General features: G+C 44.6%; 1 protein-coding gene across 2 annotated transcripts in view; it reads right to left on the bottom strand.

The window, feature by feature from the left end:
* Nucleotides 1-4,134: 4,134 nt before the first annotated feature.
* The window catches only part of MVP (major vault protein), a 35,045-nt gene continuing 17,714 nt past the window's right edge, over nucleotides 4,135-21,465 (bottom strand). For both annotated transcript variants that reach the window (XM_060780281.2, XM_060780280.2), the window contains 9 exons: nucleotides 20,663-20,821; nucleotides 17,684-17,922; nucleotides 15,308-15,505; nucleotides 14,727-14,862; nucleotides 11,830-12,041; nucleotides 8,361-8,477; nucleotides 8,118-8,244; nucleotides 5,607-5,795; nucleotides 4,135-4,424 (listed from right to left, as the gene is read on the bottom strand). In XM_060780281.2, the coding sequence (XP_060636264.2) occupies nucleotides 4,302-4,424; nucleotides 5,607-5,795; nucleotides 8,118-8,244; nucleotides 8,361-8,477; nucleotides 11,830-12,041; nucleotides 14,727-14,862; nucleotides 15,308-15,505; nucleotides 17,684-17,922; nucleotides 20,663-20,821 (1,500 nt within the window). In that variant the 3' untranslated portion in view covers nucleotides 4,135-4,301. The remainder of the gene's footprint in view (nucleotides 4,425-5,606; nucleotides 5,796-8,117; nucleotides 8,245-8,360; nucleotides 8,478-11,829; nucleotides 12,042-14,726; nucleotides 14,863-15,307; nucleotides 15,506-17,683; nucleotides 17,923-20,662; nucleotides 20,822-21,465) is intronic.

Raw genomic sequence — 21,465 nt, 5'->3', positions numbered from 1 at the left:
CCTGATGTTTCACCTGCATTTATGGCAGGCATCCTCAGAGGTTGTGAGACTTCACAACCTCTGAGGGTGCTTGCCATAGATGCAGGCAAAACGTCAGGAGAGAATGCTTCTAGAAAATGGCCATATAGCCCAAAAAACCTACAACAACCTAATTTGGAATGTATCACTCTGGAATATACTGCCTGTGAGTCCAATGGAGTCTCCTTCTCTGGAGGCTTTTAAGCAAAGTCTGGATGTCAATCTATCAGGAGTGCTTTGGAGCCCCCGGTGGCGCAAAGGGTTAAACCCTTGTGCCGGCAGGACTGCTGACTGAAAGGTTGGCGATTTGAATCCAGGGAGTGGGGTGAGCTCCCGTTTGTCAGCTCCAGCCTCTCATGCGAAGACATGAGAGAAGCCTTTCACATGATGGTAAAACATCTGAGCATCCCCTGGGTAATGTCCTTGCAGACGGCCAATTCTCTCACACCAAAAGCGACTTGCAGTTTCTCAAGTTGCTCCTGACATGGGGAAATAAAAGGAGTTATTTGATTGTGTTTTCCTGCATTGTAGGAGGTTGAACTGGATGGCCCTTGGGGGCTCTTCCAGTGTTGGGAATATATGATTCTCTGAAGGCTCACAACAACAGTGACATTAGGATAGGAGTTCAAGACTCAGGGATGGGCCCTCACACAGAAGAACGAACAGGAGGATTACCAAACCTCATAGGTCTGGCCCACTGTTTTTAAAGGAGTGTACATTGCTTTCTTCTGAAAGAGGGCCACAATTCCCTTCAGAGCACTCAATTTGGTGTCTATAAGCAACAAACTGTGCCATTGACTACTTTCCAAAGTGCACTGGAAGAATAGGGGTATAAATTGGAGTGGATTGGGCAAGATGACACATACACTTTGGAGATGATCTGATAGAGGAAGAAGGCCAGGATAATGATGACAGATCCTATTAGGATAGTACGCAGCAAGTTGGGGAAGTTACCTGTAAGAGACAGAAGAGAAGCCAGCTCACAGATTCCTTTCCCCTCACAGCATGGCCCTTGCAAACATAGGATACCAAAAGGAGCGGAGCAATACAACTCAGAAAGACAGAAACAAAGCTTGAAACATCGTCAGAAGGAGGAATGTTTTTATAAGCTCTGCAAATAAAAGTTGCTTCCTAGTTCAACCCATTGGTCCTTTTAGCTTAGGGTGGCACCACTTTAACCACCAAGGCTCAATGCTATGGAGTGATAGGAGCTGTAGTTTTACAAGGTCTTCATTTACAAATAGTGCTTGTGCCTCACCAAACTACAGATCCCTCCATTCCACAACACTGAGCCATGAAGTGGTTTCAAATTCTGCAGTGCCTTTAGTCTCTCTCATCTGCAGTGCTCCCACAGCAAGGGATGCAAGGAGGGTATTTTCCTCAGCCTTACCTGGAGATGGCAGACTTTGAACTCTGGAGGGATGCGCTCTGCTCTACCTTTAAGCTCTGTTCCCTCCCATAAGGCTTTTTTCCCTTCCCAAGGACAGCTTTACATCTGAGGGAAGTCTGCAAATGAATGGGCTTTTATGGGGCAGGAAGAGAATCTCACTTGGGGCAACAAATTCCGGCTCTTCTCCAATGTACTTATAAATGTCCAGGATCTTCTTTTTGTTCGAGTCAGGATAATCAAACCAAAGTCGTCCACTGGGTGTAGAGTCCATTGTCTCCTAGACTTTCTGCAGCGGCTGTGGACCCAAGAAGTCAAAAATGTGCTAATAGTGAAAGTTTCCAAATCCTCAAAGCCCATTTTAAAATTATACACCAGAAGCAGGGCAATCTCAGCTCTACTCCATTCAGCTGTTGTGGGATTGACCTTCCCATCATCCCCATTGAGGCATTATTTTTTCCATAGTCCAGTATTTCTCAACCTGGGGATCAAGACCACTGGAGGAGGCTCGCGAGGGGGTGTCAAAGGGCTTGCGCCAAAGACCATCAGAAAACACTGTATTTTCTATTGGTCATGGGGGTTCTTTCTGGGAAGTTTGGCACAATTCTATCATTGATGGGGTTCAGAATGTTATTTGATTATAGGTGAACTATAAATCTCAGCAACTATAACTCCCAAATGTCAAGGTCTATTTCCTCCAAACTCCATCTGCATTCATATTTGGGCATATGGAGTATTTGTGTCAAGTTTCGTCCAGATCAATCATTGTTTGAGTCCACAGTGCTCTCTGGATGTAGGTGAACTACAACTCCAAAATTCAAGGTCAGTACCCACCAAACCCTTCCAGTATTTTCTTTTAGTCATGTGAGTTCTGTGCCAAGTTTAGTTCAATTCCCTTGGTGGAGCTCAGAATGATCTTTGATTGTAGGTGAACTATAAATCCCAGCAACTACAACTCCCAAATGACAAAATTAACCCCTCCCTCAACCTCACCAGTATTCAAATTTGGGGGTATCGGGTATTTGTGCCAAATTTGGTCCAGTGAATGAAAATATATCCTGCGTATCAGATATTTACATTATGATTCACAACAGTAGCAAAATTACAGTTAAGAAGTAGCAACGAAAATGTTATGTTTGGGGGTCACCACGACATGAACTGTATTAAGGGATTACAGCATTAGGAAGGTTGAGAACCACTGCTATAGTCCATCAAATCATGGTCCTAAACACCTGTCCCACCTTCCTTTCCATTGATGATACAACTGAAAAAGTCCTTCTGGACTGATAGGAAGGAACGACGGGTAATCTTAACAGTAGCCAAACCAACGTACAGCTGCAGCTGCTGTGAAAGAAGTTAATGCCATGACCTCAGTGCAGCTGCTTGCATAATAGCCTTTCCTCAATCTGCCACTTTACTCCAGATGTATTGGGAGTAAAATTCCCATCACCCAAGCCAGTGGGCTCTTAGTAGCTACAGGTAATGGAATTTGAAGTCTAAGACATCCTGAATGGGATGAAATAACAGAAAAAGAATATTATATAGCAAAATATGTCAGCTAGTTTCAATGTAGCATTATTATTTCTAATCTTGCAGCCCAATACATCCGGATGGGGGTGGAATGGAGAATATTGTTCTATGGTAGGCATGGGCAAACTTCGGCCCTCCAGGTGTTTTGGACTTCAACTCCTACAATTCCTGGCCTCAGGATAATTCTTTTTCGTTTAGCATTTTTCATTTAGCAGGACTGAAGACCGACAGGTTGCAGGTTCAAATCCGGGGAGAGGCGGATGAGCTCCCTCTATCAACTCCAGCTCCTCATGCGGGGACATGAAAGAAGCCTCCCACAAGGATAATAAAAACATCAAATTATCCGGGCGTCCCCTGGGCAACGTCCTTGCAGACGGCCAATTCTCTCACACCAGGAGCAACTTGCAGTTTCTCAAGTTGCTCCTGACACGACAAAAAAAAAAGTGGATAAGGGGTAAAAGGAAAGGGCCTTGCTCCATCCATATTTAACATTTACACAAATGATCAGCCACTGCCAGAATGGACAGAGAGTTTCATCTATGCTGATGATCGTGCCATCACCACTCAAGCAGGGAGCTTTCAAATGGTTGAACAGAACCCCTCTGAAACTTTAGGTGCTCTTATTGCCTATTACCGGGGGGGGGGGGAGGAGGAAAGGGCCTTATGTTTTGGACTCCAACTCCCACAACTCCTAACAGCCTCAGGGCCCTTCCTTTCCCCCCTCAGCCGCTTAAGCAGCTGAGGGGGAAAAGGAAAGGGCCTGAGGCCAGGAATTGTGGGAGTTGAAGTCCAAAACACCTGGAGGGCCAAAGTTTGCCTATGCCTGCTCTATAGTATAGTATGTCCGCTAGTTTCAATGTAGGATTATTATTGTTTCCAATATCTGCTTTGCTGGTTCCATAGCTTTGCTGTTTTCAGTGCCTTGTTCATAGATCTGGCTGTTTGTACCTGTACTCACCTGTCATAAGTTGAGAGAAAGTCAGCCTAATCTTAGCAAGACTTAAGGACGAAGAAGCTGGAGTAAGTGGAAATACCTTTTACATCATTCTCTAGGCCACACCCATCTCTTATATGACATCACAATCTTGACCTTCTGACTTTTTCTCCTCCACGATCAAGATTATTCCCCCCAAACCTTGCTAGAATTTAAAGTGAGACTACTCCAAACCACTTAGGGCCCAAAAGAAGAATCTGGGAACTGCAGTGAATCAGGTTTATTGTATGCTTTTTTTGGTCTATGTCAAAAAGGCACACATTGTAGAGTGGGGTCCAGACAAGAAGGAGAGGCTCGGCTTGGCCCCTTCTCATCGCTAAGGCACTTGAAGAAGGTCTGGCCGAAAAGCGTTCCCCCATCTTTGGTCTCTTATCAGGACTCTGAAGGTTTGGGTAGGATGCCCAGTAGCCCTCCTGCGGCCGTGAAGAGGTTGATAGGAGAGGATCCATCTGTGATCAGTGTGGATTGGATGCCCAGGCCCTGGAGCAGTTTCGCCTGTGGGAAAAGAAGAAGCTGACATGTCGTCTCTAGGGCCCCTTTGTTAATAATGATAAAGTAAAGGTAAAGGTTTTCCCTGACATTAAGTCTAGTCTAGTCCTACTCTGGGAGTTGGTGCTCAATCTCCATTTCTAGGCCATACAGACAGTGTTGTCCATAGACACTTCCAAGGTCAAGTGGCCAGCATGACTGCATGGAGTGCCATTCTCTTCCTGCTGGAGCAGTACCTATTGATCTACTCACATTTGTATATTTTCGAACTGCTAGATTGGCAGAAGCTAGGGCTACCAGCAGGAGCTCACCCCACACTAGATTACAAGACTACTAATTCTCTATTGGAGCAGTGGGTTAAAGCACTGAGCTGCTGAATTTGTTGACCAAAAGGTCGCAGGTTCAAATCCGGGGAGCGGCATGAGCAGCCGCTGTTATTCCCAGCTTCTGCCAACCTAGCAGTTTGAAAACATGCAAAAGTGATTAGATCAATAGGTACTGCTCCAGTGGAAAGGTGTCTACGGACAACGCCGGCTCTTCGGCTTAGAAATGGTGATGAGCACAAACCCCCAGAGTCGGACACAAATGGACTTAATGTTAGGGGAAAATAAAAAAAAAATATTGCTAAATCCAAGTTTGAGACCGCTCCTGCTTTGGGCTACAGGATTTTCGCAATTATAGTCCAAAACAGGAGCATCCTCAAGCTTGGTTGCTAATACAATTGTCCCTCCACATTTGTGGATTTGATTATGACTCTACAGTCAACTTCCTCTAGTCATGCTGGAGGATCTAGACATTCCTAGAAAGGTGTTCTCTCAGGTATAAACTATAGCAATGTCTTTATTCATGGTTTTTAATTTTCATGGGGGTCTTGTGTCCCTAACCCCAGGGCTAACTGGACCCTCAAACATCTCTCAGGTCCTTGGGAAGTCAATAAGTTGCCTTCTGGCAGCTCAAACAATTTGTCCATCTGGCTCAGCATTATCTCTTCTGAGTAAGAGGGGCTCTCCAGGGTCTCAAGCCACAATCATATTCAGTTCCGACTATCTGATCCTTTCCTAAAAGAGATGTCAGGTGGGGGCTGAATTTGGGAAGTTCTGGGTGCAGAGCATACACTTTGCCAGATAAAATGACAGCCCTGTTGGATCCCGCTCTTATTTTCTAGGTCACTCTGATTGTGTTTCTCACCTGCATCTCAGGCCCGGCCACCGCAATGTCCCGGATCGTGTTGGCTCCCAGTGACTTGATCACGGCCTCAAATTTCTTCACTTCGACGGTAGCCAAAGCCTCAGCCCGGGCAACGTCCAAGTCGGCCTGAGCCTTGGAGAAGCGCAACTCCTGTTCCCGTGCCTGTGCCAGGCGCTGCAGCTCAGATTCCTGCAAAGGATTGTGTTAGCATAATTATGGGAGGAAGGGGACTAGCATGGAGGGGAAAGTCCACTTTTTGGGGCAACACTGTACTTAGATCTAAAGGTCTGGGGATAGAAGGAAAACACTCATTGCATTGTCGAAGCCGTCCACGGACGGAATCACTGGGTTGCTGTGAATTTTCTGGGCTGTATGGCCATTTTCCAGAAGCATTCTATCCTGACATTTTGCCCACATCTATAGCAGGCATCCTCAGAGGTTGTGAAGTCTGTTGGAAACTAGGCAATTGGGGGATCTATCTATCTATCTATCTATCTATCTATCTATCTATCTATCTATCTATCCATCCATCCATCCATCCATCCATCCATCCATCCATCCATCTATGGACTGTCCAGGGTGGGAGAACCCTTGTCTGTGGGAGGCAAGTGTGAATGTTGCAATTGGCCACCTTGATGATGAGCATTAAATGGCCTTGCAGTTTCACAACCTGGCTGCTTCCTGCCTGGGGGAAGCTGATGATGAAACACAACCTACAAACTTTCTACTATCTTTAGACCCACTAAAAAAAATCCCACAAATGCTATGTTCAGCAAAGGACAAGAGGGATCCTCTCACCTTTGCATAACATGTGGACCACCATACACAGAGCCCAAACATGAATCAGGGAACGTGAAAGTCACTGCGGATTAATTCAACCTGAGATGTCAGCCATAGTAGAGTACCTGATGAACCAACCTAGACACAGCATGTTATCTGATAACACAGAAATGCAGGACCACTCTAACAACTACCATGTCAGACCACACAGAGAAGCCATTGAAATCCACAAGCATGTGGACAATTTCAACAAAAAGGAGGAAACCATGAAAATGAACAAAATCTGGCTACCAGTATTAAAAAAATCTCTAAAATCAAGACAACAGTCAGTAACAGGAATTCCAGACAAGAAACAATCAGGGCCAGCTAACACCTCCCAACAATGGATCCCCCAGACAGGAAGCAGCCAGGATTTGAAGCTACAAGGCCATTAAATGATAATCAAGATGGCCAATTGCAACATTCACACTTCCAGCAGACACCCTGGATGTTCAACAGCTATATAAACCTCACTTGCCTAGTTTCCAACAGACCTCACAACCTCTGAGGATGCCTGCCATAGATGTGGGTGAAACGTCAGGAGAGAATGCTTCTGGAACATGACCATATGGCCCAGAAAACTCACAGCAGCCCAAAACACTCAATGCTGTTGTTCCTCCAAATAACATTGCAATGATTCCTGTGAACATTCTGCTATGATTTGCATACTTCCAGCTCTGGAGGTACCTATCTGTTCTCTACTCTTTCCACTCTACATCCCACTGCAAGACACTTCCCGTATAAGAATCTGGATCCGGTCTGCCATCTCTAACATTTAAACTACCTCTTACCAGAGCTTGGAAAGGTTACAATTTTAAATGGCAGCTCCCCAAATCCCCCAGTCCACAAGACTATTGGGACTCTGGGATCCCTCCTCCCACAACATCAGGCATGTTTCCCATTCTCTGTCTCTTAGCATGGCTGGATTTCTTTAGCCACTGGACTTTTAAAACTCTTAAGCCTTTTCCAATCGCAAGTTACTTGCATAGGATCCATTAAGATTTTAATTAATACATTACATTCAAACGGCAATAATTCTCCATTACTACAAATGCCCTGGGGCTGCAAAAGCCTGCTGCAAAGAGTGGTGTTTATAAAAAAGGATGGCTATTAACAATTAAAGCTCAAAACTCCCAGAATCCCACAGTGGCCATGCTCACAAGGTAATTCTGAAAGCTAGAGTCCAAGAAAGTAATGTTTCCAAGCTCTTGAAAATCAAGGAGAGGAAACAAGGCCTGTTCATAGCTAGGGAATGGAGGGAGAGGAGTGCCATATTCCTTTTTGTTTGTGTGTCAGGAGCGACTTAAGAAACTGCAAGTCGCTTCTGGTGTGAGAGAATTGGCCGTCTGAAAGGATGTTGCCCAGGGGATGCCCAAATGTTTTGATTTTTTACCCTCCTTGTGGGAGGCTTTTCTCGTGTCCCCGCATGGGGAGCTGGAGCTGACAGAGGGAGCTCATCCGTGCTCTCCCTTGATTTGAAACTCCGACCTGTAGGTTTTCAGTCCTGCCAGCACAAGGATTTAACCCATTGTGCCACCAGGGGCTCACCACATACCTGAGATGGGTATTTATGTTTTGCCAGTGCAGAAGTGAAAGCCTTGGACAATGCAATACAGAAATGGCAATTAGGAGTTTTGGTGTCAAGAAGAAGCCAGACTCGAGGAGGTTCATGGAAAGAATGGCAGGACTCACAGTCTCTATGGCCGTCGCTTCTGCCTTCAGCTTGGCCTGCAGGACGGCCCCTTCACCTTCAATCCGCGCTGCTTCTGCTCGTGATTGGGCCTCAGCTTTAGCAGATCCAGTGCTTTCCACTGCCGTGCTGAGGAAGAAGAGGAGCATGGGACAATTGAACCATTGCAAAATGGTTTGCCATTGAGTAGACAATGCACAACCGTGCCTGCAGTTGTGGCTTGGGCCCCTGTGCCACCACCTCACCTGAGTGCTTCCAGTTCCAGCAGCTCCTTCCTGGCCCGCTCAGCCTCAGCCTGGTCCAGGATTTTCTGCCGCTCAAGGCGTCCTCGGGCCTCCTGTTCCAACCTCTCTGCCTCGTGCCTGAGATGAGGAGAAGAGCAGGGAGGTGGTGGAACCAGAGAAGGGAAAAACAAAGGTCAGAACAAGAAAGACAAGCAAAGTGGAGACCCAGCCTTTCCAGGGGTTTGTGAAAAAGCATTCCTCAGGGAGAAGGGCAAAACCAAGGAGACAAAAGATGGCAAGCAATTCCTGCTTGAGAAGAACAAGTGAGGAGAATGACTCCAAGGTGCCTTGGATGTTTTGAAAGCCATAGATGTGCGCTCTTTAAGAGAGGAGCACGCAGAAGGTCTTTAACTGAAGTTGTGGGTGAAATGCATTTGGGAAAGTCTCTGGCTCCTTCTACACTACCATATAATCCAGATTTATCAAAGCAAATAATTCACATTCTCGAGAGCCGCAGTGGCACAATGGGTTAAACCCTTGTGGCTGCTGAACTGCTGACCTGAAAGTTGGGTTGCTGACCTAAAGGTTACCAGTTCAAATCCACAAGATGGGGTGAGCTTCCATCTGTCAGCTCTAGCTTGCAGGGACACGAGAGAAACCTCCCAGCTAACACATCTGGGAGTCCCCTGGGCAACATCTCTGTAGACGGCCAATCTCTCAAACCAGAAGCAACTTGCAGTATGTTCTCAATAAAAAATCCACATTATCTGCTTTGAACTGGTTTAAATGAGTCTACACTGCCAGCTCAAATAACATAATCTGGATTTTATATGGCAGTATAGAAGGAGCCTCTGTTGTGTCTGTGGAAACTTCAGAAGTTGCAGAGATGGGTAAGTCAGATTTCCAAGACTTCTGTATAGCCCTCTTTAACTCCTTATTTCACAACTTTCCAAACTGTATATCATGACATTAGTGTGCCAGCTGCAGTATGCAGGTGTGTCACGTGAACATACTGAGAAATGACAAAAATCTTGGAAACATATGTTGCTATCTTACAAATCATGTATTTTTAATATATATATATACACACACACACGACAACTTTTTGTGAGCTATGTGGTTTCTCCACATATGTCATTATTGCTAATTATGTATGTGTCTGTATCTCTTATGAGGGGTTGGTTTAACCTCTTGTTTGCTTGGTTAGTAAAACTGAATTACTGTGTTGCGAAACGCGAAAAAATATGTCACCAACAGGAAATGTTTCCAAAGCTCTGCCTTATCTCAATCCATGGTTAGCAAAAAGGAGATCAAAGAGCATTGGACTTTTTGTACCATTTTGTGATTGACGGAAAAAGACATTCCCAAGATGGCATGTTTATCACTAGTCAGCATTTCCCATGCCGTGTACCCTCTCAAGTCCATCTACAGCTCCTTCTGCTCCATCTCCCTGAAGGAAGTAACCTGGACTTTGCTGCCAGGAGATTCTGCAGATCAAATGAAGAGCCAGCAAATTTGTCACCAGAGAGCCTGACTCCATCCGCAGCTCCGTCTGCACTCTGCTTTGGAGGGAAGAGCCTGGAAGCTAAACTGCAGCATAATTTGGAAAAGTTGCTTTTTTCTGTACTCCAGGTCACAAAATCCCTCAACCAGCATGGCTACAATAATACCATTGACCATACTGGCTCGGGGATTCTGGGACTCGTAGTCTAAAGAAGTAACTCTTCCTTGCTCTGTTGTAAGAGACTGCAACTTACCCTAATCTCTTCTTTTATTGTCCTTCAGGGTGAATTTTTAAAATTGGAATTACTAGCCATTCTTCCATCTTAGGTGTTTCTAATTTTCATGTCCGCACATACAAAATTCTAGCTGCAGTTTTCATCAGAATGAAAAGTCTGGCGTGTCTTCAAAAGTCATCTGTCTGTTATGCCTAACATGAACGCATCTGGATGTGTGGGTATTTCAAGTTTTAATACTATTTCTATAGTTTTATGGATCTCAATCCATTTTTGTTGCCTTATTCCAGGACCACACCTATGAAAAAATGATCCTTTTGATATTGATAGTGTATTTATATAAATTCAAACAGTTCTTTCAGTGTGAATGTTAAATCGTACGATGCTTTGAAACGACAGTTGGCTGAGAAAGTGGTGTAGAAATACTAGATAATAAGCAGCTCCATTTCTGTGGGCTGGAAGGTCTGCTTGTCTTTGGCACTGCTTTTGGCTCCTTCAGCAAGTGCAAACTCAGCACTAGGGATTCGTCATGTCAAGGACTCAGCATTTCTCAAGGCTCCTCCAAGATGAGGCCAAGTCTAGATATTAGGAAAGTTACTTTTTTTGGACTCTGGGCCCCAGAATGTCCTGGCTAGTATAATGATTGAAAGAACTACCATCCAAACTACCCCCTAACTTTCCCAAACTCAAGTAAAGCTTTACAAAGAAACTGATTCTCTTAGGACTTTTAGATAAACAAGAGCAGTTTCTGGGTGGAGCAGAGACTCAGCTCTTCATACAAAGAAGTGTCACTTTTTCAGGCAACATCAAAGGGCTGGACAGAAGGTTTTGCACCAAATACTCCTTTTTGCCATTAGTGTTAACCCGGTTTTATATTGTGGCTCGCTTCAGACTCTAACATGGATGTACTGACTCCTTTTTAAAAAAGTGTCTTAATTCTGGGTAGTTCTGAGTTTTCCGGGCTGTATGTTCCAGAAGCATTCTCTCCTGATGTTTCACCCACATCTATGGCAGACATCCTCAGGGGTTGTGGGGTCTGTTGGAAACTAGGCAAGTGAGGTTTATATATCTGTAGAATAATATCCAGGGTGAGAGAAAGAACTCTTGTTTGTTTGAGGTAGGTGTGAATGTAGGTAGGGATTCCCCCAGCCAGTAAGAAGCCAAACCTTGAAACTGCTAGGCCATTAAATGCTAATCAAGGTGGCCAATTGCAACATTCCAGGGTGGGAGAAACAACTGCCTCCAACACTTGAATGTTGCAACTCGCCACCTTGATTAGCATATAATGGCCTAACAGTTTCAAGGTCTGGCTTCTTACTGCCTGGGGGAATCACTACCTCCAGACAAGAGTTCTTTCTTCCACCCTGGACATTCCACAGATATATAAACCCCATTTTCCTAGTTTCCAACAGACCTCACAACCTCTGAGGATGCTTGCCATAGATGGAAGCGAAACGTCAGGAGAGAATGCTTCTGGAAGATGGACATACTGCTTAGAAAACTCACAACAACCCAGTGATTCTGGCCATCAAAGCCTTCGACAATACATTGTCTTAATTCTCATTGTAAGCCACCTCGAGAACTTTGGTTATAGGACAAAGCAGACATATGTGTGTTTCTGAGAGAGGGGTAGGAGAGGGGGAGAGAGGAGGAGGAGGCACAATCTGGGAAACAAATATATGAAATCCAGCTGTAAGTTTGGCTGGTCCATGCCATGAACCTGTCCATCACATCCCTCCCAAACTATTCCATACCGGGCCGCTGCCTCCTGGGAGTTGGTGGTGATCTCAATGGCGAGCTGCACACTGCGCTGGAGGGAATCTCGGGTCCTCTGATCCACGGGCTCCACGCTCTGGATATCGATGCTGCTGATGACAAGGCCGTTGGGGGCAAAGCGCAAGGAGGTGCGCAGTGTCCCTTCCCCGTCGAAGCCAAACACGGCGGCGCAGATCAGGCGGTTTGAGTTCTGGGGACATTAATTGCGGTAAAAGAATAGCACGGATTCCGTTTCCCCTAAGCAAGCACAATCACACAGTCAAATACACCCTGAAGCCAAAAACAGTTTTAATGCCAGCTAGTGCATTAGTCGCCGACGCCAGGAGAGAGCACTGCCAACCAATTTCCCCTTCAAGCATTAAACAGCGTGGAGGGAGCCAGTGCAATGCAGGGGTGAGATCAGGACTGGAGGGAACCAGGTTCAAATCTCCACTCAGCCATTAAATTTGCTGGCTGATCTCATGCCAACCATTCCTGCCTAACCTACCTCAAAGGGTGGTTGTTAGATAAAATGCCTATATATGTTTTTAGAAATAAAATATTGTAATGTTCAAAAGGTTAGTTATCTTATAATCCTATCTACAGGCAAAAAGGAAGAGACTGCTGTTTTATTTGTTGTCAGAACAAGAATGTTACTAATAATATTACAATATAATTGTATAGTACAATATAGTTGTGCTTTATTGTTTGTATTACTGTTGTTATTGTTTTTATTACTGATGTATTGTGGGCTCAGCCTCATGAAAGCCACTCCGAGTCCCTTGGGGAGATGGTAGCGGGGTGTAAATAAAGTTTTATTATTATTATATAGTGATGTATAGCGCTGATATTGTACTGTGTTCATTATTTACAGCATTTATATTCCGCCCTTCTCACCCCGCAGGGGACTTAGGGCGGATTACAGTGTACACATATATGGCAAACATCCAATGCCAATTTTGACTTACAACATATACAGACATACAGAGGCTATTTAACTTTTTCTGGCCACCAGGGGAGCTGTCGCTTTCATCGTCCATCTGCGACACTGATGAAGTACTTCTGCATTCCCGGCATGCTTTTTTGCTGGAGTGCTTTGCTGGAGTCTTTTTTATGGCCTCATAAATTGGTTAATTTAGCCTCCCCACACTTTAAGGTGGTACCTAATTTTCCTACTTGACAGATGCAACTGTCTTTCAGGTTGCAAAGGTCGACAACAGGCTACACAATTGGTTGGAAGCCCACTCTAACCCGGGCTGGTTTCGAACTCATGACCTTTTGGTCAGAGTGATCTTAAGGCAGCTGACAGCCAGCTGCGCCACAATCCCGGTGCTCATGGTATAATGTATTGTATGCATCTATCTATCTATCTATCTATCTATCTATCTATCTATCTATCTATCTATCTTGTAAGCTGCTCTGAGTCCCCTTTGAGGTGAGAAGGACGGCATATAAATAATGCAAACAAACAAATAAATAAATAAATGTTGTTTTTGTTTATTCGTTCATTCACTTCTGACTCTTTGTGACCAGCCCACGCCAAAGCTCTGTCACCAACCCCACCTCCTTCAAGGTCAAGCCAATCACTTCAAGGATAGTAATAATAATAATAATAATAATAATAATAATAATAATCTTTATTTATACCCCGCCACCATCTCCCCAAAGGGGACTCAGGCGGCTAATATGAGGCCAAGCCCAAAGATAAAATACAACAAAATAATATACAGAATGCAGACAACAACAAAAATTACATCAAAATAAAATATGTACAGTAGCAAAATGAATAAAACAAATTAACATAATATAAAATCGAGCAGAATGGGCAGGCCAAATGGACGAGGTAAAATGGTAAAACCCTGGATGAGGTAGGAAAGAAAATATGTAATGGAGGGGAACCCAAAAGAAAGAAAGGATAACCTGCCCTTGGTCGGCCCCTCTTCCCTTTTCCTTCCATTTTCCCCAGCATCATTGTCTTCTCTAAGCATTCCTGTCTTCTTATTATGAGGCCAAAGTACTTCATCTTTGCCTCTAATATCCTTCCCTCCAGTGAGAAGTCGGGCTTTATTTCCTGGAGGATGGACTGGTTTGATCTTCTCGCAATCCAAGGCATTCTCACAATTTTCCTCCAACACCAGAGAGAAGTGCCTCTCTTCCTTCGCTCAGCCTTCCTTATGGTCCAGCTCTCACATCCATAGTTTACTACGGGGAATACTATTGCTTTAACTATGCAGATTTTCGTTGCCAGTGTGATGCCTCTACTCTTCACTATCTTATCGAGATTGGTCACCGCTCTCCTCCCAAGAAATAAACGTCTTCTGATTTCCTGGCTGCGGTCTGCATCTGCAGTAACAGCTCTCTCCAAACCTGAAGTATCTGCCTCTGGTGGCCTTCCCCAACATGGCTCCCTCCAAATATGTCAGATTAAAATCACTCCATCATTCCCAAATAGCCAGTGCATTGCTTCCTGGGAGTAATTGGAGCTATAGTTCAATATATCTCTGAGCTGGAAGGGGACTACACAGTTTGGAAGGGAACCTTTTCACTACAACTCCCATAACTCTGCAGATCGACTGGTTGGAGATGTTTGGAGGATCGTAGTCCAATAAGAGGTGTCCCCCCCCCCCCCCACAAATAAAGTGTAACTAGTTAAGGCAGTGGGTTAAACCACTGAGTTACTGAACTTGCAGACCGAAAGGTTGGTAGTTTGAATCTGGGGAGTGGGGTGAGCTCCCACTGTTAGCCCCAGCTTCTGTCAACCTAGCAGTTCAAAAACAAAGAAACATAAACCCAAGGAAGAAAAAGATAAGTGAGAGAGAGACACAAACATACACACAGAGGAACTTGTGCCTGGGGGCGGGGAGGCAAGGGATCGAGTGAGAAACCAACAACTCACCTTATGGAAGTCATCAAATGTGACGGCAGCTACCGCTCCCCTGATGCGCGAAGCCAATGTCTTGCAGGCATCACCCACAAAATCTGGGACGCAAAACAGGCGCGATGCTTCGGCTGCAGCAGGTATCTCAAAGTGCCTGTTGGGGAAACAGTCTTCATGGTCATAATAAAGTACATGACAGCAGTGTTGAGTTCAGGCATGGGCAAACTTGGGCCCTCCAGGTGTTTTGGACTTCAACTCCCACAATTCCTAACAGCCTCAGGCCCTTTCCTTTTAAGCTGAGGGGGGAAAGGAAGGGGCCTGAGGCTGTTAGTAATTGTGGGAGTTGAAGTCCAAAACACCTGGAGGGCCAAAGTTTGCCCAGGCCTGATCTGCATTATACACTATGCCCCACACCACTGGAGAAATTGCATTGTTTGGCCGGTACTGCACCCCCTACATTTTCTTGGAAGTAGCAGCCAATAATGAAAGAATCAAGGCAGTGACATCTCCGGCCCATCCCCTGTTCACACATACCCTGTCTACACTCTCATTATAGATTCCATGTTGGAGGGTCTCCAACGCATGTAGCCCCGACTCACCAGTTGTAGGCCAGCTGGAGCTGCAGGCGGGCGTGATCAGCTGTTTCGATGGTGATAATGTCAGTGCAGAAGTCGGGCCCCAGGAGGAGGCAGAGGGCACGGCGGGCGTGAGGGCGCTTGGGTCGGCCCCCCGACAGGCTCAGCACTGTAAACTGCTCATCGGGCCCCAAAAGCACCAGCTCTGGTCCAAAAACCACCCTGAGAGGAAGAGAAAGAATTAAAATTATTGCATGAGGTGGTGTAGTATCGGCCTCTTAATAGTCTTTCCTTAAGCCCAAGACCTTTTTAAAATAATCACACCAACCCTAAACGAATGTGGATTCAATAATCCAATGCAAGTTATGTAAGTGTTGATTTACCATATCCCCATTGATTCAATGGGTCACCACCAGCTGGGATGAACTGTTAAGATCCTATCTAACCAATCTGTAATAGCATGACACTTTATTGGCCCACTTCATCAGATGCATAAAGGTACTGAAACACTGCAATTAAACATGATAGAATGTCACTATAGACCAGGCGTGGGCAAACTTAGGCCCTCCAGGTGTTTTGGACTTCAACACCCACAATTCCTAACAGCCTCAGGCCTCTTACTTTTCCCCCTCAGCCGCTTAAGCTGAGAACAACACTAAAAAAAACAAAAAAAAACAGGGAAATTCCAGACAGGAAGCAATCAAGGCCAGCTAATACCTCCTAACAAAGGATTCCCCCAGGCAGGAAGTAGCCAGGCTTTGAAGTGGCAAGGGTATTCAGTACTAATCATAGTAGCCAATTGCAACATTTACACTTGCCTCCAAGAGACAAGAGTTCTTCCTCCCACATGGGACATTCCAGAGATATGAAAACCTCACTTGCCTAGTTTCCAATACACCTCACAACCTCTGAGGATGCCTGCCATAGATGTGGGCGAAATGTCAGGAGAGAGTGCTTCTGGAACATGGCTATACAGTCCAGCAACCAAGTTATTCCGGCCATGAAAGACTTCAACAACATATGTGATAATAAATTATGTTGGAATAACACAATGTGGAGATGATAACCAGAGTTCAGAGCTTAGCAAAGGAAACGGAGGATGCAACAGCTCTGAATCCAATGACATGTGAACTGGAAGATTCTGGAAGGTGATTATGTATTCTGCCATAAGGTTCTTGGAAAAAAACTTTTTGGGTATGGCACAGGACAGTAAACTACGAGTAGGGGAAATGAGCAAGCATGAGAATAAGAGAGGAAAATAAAGATCGCTTAAGGGAAATACTCTTAGTCATACAGTCCATTTTTGGTGCCAAATCTCATTCTTGGAATAGGAAACTATCTTTTCTTCATCATGCAGAATAAGCACAATGTCAGCTCCCTGGCTTCAGGCTCAGAGAGAGAGAGAGAAGCATTGGCCAGTTGAGTTTGGCACTGCTACTGCGACACCAGCGAGTGAGGAAGACAAACCGAGCAAGGATCCTCATAGGAGGGTTTGTGCAAGACGGCACAGAATCCCTGGGGTTTTGTGTAATTCACTGGAAGAGTTAACTATTTTCTCTCAAGGAAGGCACCAGGACATTTGTAATGTTTCAGGCAAAGATTGGGAAAATTACTTTTTGAACTACTGCACCTTCAATCTTGAACAGGCATGAGCAAACTTTGGCCCTCCAGGTATTTTGGACTTCAACTCCCACAATTCCTAACAGTCAGAAACTGCAAGTCCCTTCTGGTGTTAGAGAATTAGCCATCTGCAAAGACATTGCCCAGGGGACACCCTGAGGCATCTCTCATGTCCCCACATGAGAAGCTGGAGCTGACAGATGGGAGCTCACCCAGCTCCCCGGATTAAAACTGCCGACTTTTTGGTCAGCAGTCCTGCCAGCACACGAGTTTAACCCATTGCGCCACTGCGGGCTCCATGTCTCACCTCGTTCTTAACTAACAGTTATTTGGAAGATGGATGTTTGTAAATCGGGGACTGCCTGTATATTTAAACATAGTTATTTAGTTATGGAATAGAACGTAGGAGAACCTTGCTTTGAACTACAGAGCTCTGGTACAACTCCATTACTTCGATCGGCCTCACCTTCAAAATCCTCTGCCTTTCCTTCCGTAACATATAGATCTTGACCATTCTGGATTGTGAAATACTCATAATAATAATAATAATAATAATAAAACTTTATTTGTACCCCGCTACCATCTCCCCAAGGGACTTGGTGCGGCTTACATGAGGCCAAGCCCACAGCACATCAATAAACAAAAGCGATAACAAATAATCAATACAAAACAGTTAAAATAAAAACTCAAAAACAAAAATACACAACAAGCAATAAACAATAATATCTGTTGTTTCAAAGCAGTCATGAATGCATACACCACACACTCTGCTTCTCTCACCTGGATTTACGCTCTTTGTAGTCATACACCTGCACAGCTGCGTTGTGGGGGACTCGGTAGGACACGGCCCGTGTCCTGTCGCGGTAAACTGGACTGCTTCCATCAAATGGGTCCCGGGAACGATCCACCACTGGATTCCTTTCTGAGGTCAACAAGGCCTCCACATGGGAAGGCAGGTCCTTCTCCCATAGCTCTTCATCCTGGGAAAGCATGTAAGTGTGGCCGATAACAGCGCGGACCTATGGGAAAAGACAAGACAGTGGGGTGAAGTGGGGCAAGTGTCCAACATTAAGCTCTAGTACTAGTAAAATGGAAAACACATAATAATATCCTTGCTTGAGATTTGTCAAAATAGCCTGGATTATGTCATATATTTACTCTACATAGCCTAAGAACTGTTCCAGGTATAATATAAATTCATTTTACAATACTGAAGCTAGAGACTGGGCAAGCTACTCCCTTTTTTGACTACAGCTCCCAGAATCCCCCAGCACAGAGTTTCTCAACCTGGGGGGTCAAGACCTCGGGGGGGGGGGTCGTGAGGGGGTGTCAGGAGCCACCAAAGACCATCAGAAAAACACAGTATTTTCCGTTGGTCATGGGGGTTCTTTCTGGGAATTTGGCCCAATTCTATAATTGGTGGGGTTCAGAATGCTCTTTGATTGTAGGTGAACTATAAACCACAGCAACTACAACTCCCAAATATCAAGGTCCATTTTCCCCAAACTCTACAAGTGTTCACATTTGGGCATATTGAGTATTCGTGCCAAGTTTGGTCCAGATCCATCATTGTTTGAGTCCACAGTGCTCTCTGGATGTAGGTGAACTACAACTCCAAAACTCAAGGTCAATGACCACCAATCCCTTCCAGTATTTTCTGTTGGTTACAGTAGTCCTGTGTGCCAAGTTTGGTTCAATGTCATCATTGGTGAAGTTCAGAATGCTCTTTGATTGTAGATGAACTATAAATCCCAGCAACTACAACTCCCAAATGACAAAACCAATCCCCCACCAACCTCACCAGTATTCAAATTTGGGCAGATCAGGTATTTGTACCAAATTTGGTCCAGTGAATGTAAATACATCCTGCACATCAAATATTTACATTACAATTCACAACAGTAACAAAATTACAGTTACGAAGTAGCAACAAAAAATAATGTTATGGTTGGGGTCACCACAACATGAGGAACTGTATTAAGGGGTCGCGGCATTAGAAAGGTTGAGAACAACTGCTCCAGCCAGTATTGTCATGTTGGCTGGAGAATTCTGGGAACTGCAGTCCAAAAAAGGAACTTTCCTAAGGTTTGACTGAACTTAATTCTGGAAGAGTTCATTGCTTTCACGTTAGTGCCAATCCTTTAAACTTGACTGCATAGTAACCACAAAGAAGTAGCACATCTTTTCCGCAATTGAGGGTCAGTCAAACTACAATGGAGACACCACACATCATTTAAAATAGCACTATATTATTTGGTGATAACCTTCCACACAGTCAAGGCAACCCCCCCCCCCCTTAGCATAATTAAGTTACTAATAAACCTCACTCAGTGTTATTTTGAACCTTCCTGCTTTCAAGTTCTGGCTCAGATCCTAGAAACATAAACTAAATCTTATTCAGCAAAACAAGAAGGTCCTGCGGCACCCCAGAGACTAATAAATTGATCATAATATGGCCTTTGTGTGGACGACAGCCCATTTCCTCAAAGGCATGGCATTTTACATATATGCAGGATAGTTGTGTCATTAACACTTATGTGAAAGATGGTTTAATAATCCAGTTGTCACTGCCAGTACTTCCTTGCATTTCATTTCCCCTGGCACTTAGCTTTCCACAAGCGGATTTGAAATTTTGCCTAGTATGCCATAGATCTGGCGAAATGGGCAGAAATTAATGAAACACATGCTATAATAAGCGCCTGAGGTTTTAAGACAGTGTTTCTCAACCTGTGGGTTCCCAGATGTTTTGGCTTTCAACACCCAGAAATCCTAACAGCTGGTAAACTGGCTGGGGTTTCTGGGAGATGTAGGCCAAAACACCTGGGGGACCCACAGATTGAGAACCACTGTTTTAGGATGTCAGAGGGCTCCTTGTTATTTTTGGTACACAATATTAACATGGAGATACCTCCCTTACAGATACAAGGAGAAATGGGTAATAAAATTATTATTATTATTATTATTATTATTATTATTATTATTATTGTGTTGTCGAAGGCTTTCAGGGCCAGAATCCCTGGGTTGCTGTGAGTTTTCCGGGCTGTATGGCCATGTTCCAGAAGCATTCCCTCCTAACATTTTGCCCACATCTATGGCAGGCATCCTCTGAGGTTGTGAGGTCTGTTGGAAACTAGGCAAGTGAGGTTTATTTATCTGTGGAACGTCCAGGGTGGGAGAAATAACCCCTGTCTGCTTGAGGCTAGTGTGAATGTTGCAACTGACCACTTTGGTTAGCACTGAATGGCCTTGCAGCTTCAAAGCCTGACCGCTTCTTGCCTGGGGCAAAACATCAGGAGAAAATGCTTCTGGAACATGGTCATACAACCCAGAAAACTCACAGCAAACCTATTATTATTATTTTCTTTATTATTTTCTCTAGACTACACTATCAGTGCTTTTGTCCTTGCAGTTGGATTGGTATGGGGGGAGTGTCAGCATTAAATGAAGGAGAGCCCAAGGTCTCAAGTGTGAATGGAGTCCTCATTTTAATACTCCCAAAGGGACAAAACCAAAGAACCTAAGCAGAGAACATAGGATATCCTTCACACCCATCACTAACTGTGTATTTCTTAAACAAAGCTACTCCAAGAGCTTAGGTTGAAGAGCAGTTAATAAATAATGGATACCAACTCTGGCAGAGAGGAGCAATACTTTTGTCGGCAGTGACCTCTGAAGGTGTGTATCCCAATGGCGCTGCTAATGAGCCCGTCTAGTCTGCGCTGGAGAGGAGCCAAGTGCCACTCCGCTTGCTTTGCTCACCTTCCCGGTCTTGATATCCCGCACATAGATGCCCTCGTTCTCCGCTAAAGGGATGGAGTGGCGCTGCTCCATGACTTCCACCTCTGCCGGTGGCACATACTCCAAAGGGCCCCGGATCAACCAACGGTCGCCTGGCTTGCGGAGCACCTTCTTGTCATCCTAGACGAGCACAAGACAGAGACAGAGAGGTGAATGAGTTCCAGGGTCTGCTTCAATTGTGTGTTCCTGCATGGCAGGGAGTTAGACTGGATAGCCTTTGTGGTCTCTTCCAACCCTACAATTCTATACATCATAGAACTTGTCCTCCTCTCGCTGCTCCAGAGTTTGGAAAATTAGCCATCATTTACATCAGGGATCCCCAAACTCAAGCCCAAGGGCCAGATATGGCCCTCCAAAGTCATTTACCCGACCCTTGCTCAGGGTCAACGTAAGTCTGAAACGACTTGAAAGCACACAACATCAGCCAAAAGCAGGCCCACACTTCCCATTGAAATACTAATGTTTATATTTGTTAAAATTGTTCTTCATTTTAATTATTGCATTGTTTTTAAGTGTTTTTGCACTACAAATAAGATATGTGCAGTGTGCATAGGAATTCATGTTTTTCTCAAAGTATAAGCCAGCCCTCCAACAGTTTGAGGGACTGTGACCTGGCCCTCTGTTTAAAAAGTGTGATGACCCCTGGTTTACAATGATGACTAATTAGTCATCATTTACATTTATTACCAGGACCCCCATGAAAGTGGAAAATGTGTGAATAAAAATGCTCATTTAAATAGAATTATCTAGGAATGTCTTGGTCC

This window comes from Anolis sagrei, chromosome 6, assembly GCF_037176765.1.
Source record: "Anolis sagrei isolate rAnoSag1 chromosome 6, rAnoSag1.mat, whole genome shotgun sequence".
In the NCBI taxonomy this organism is placed as follows: Eukaryota; Metazoa; Chordata; class Lepidosauria; order Squamata; family Dactyloidae; genus Anolis; species Anolis sagrei.
The sequence above is the reverse complement of the archived record's forward strand: the minus strand, read 5'-3'. Positions and strand labels throughout refer to the sequence as shown.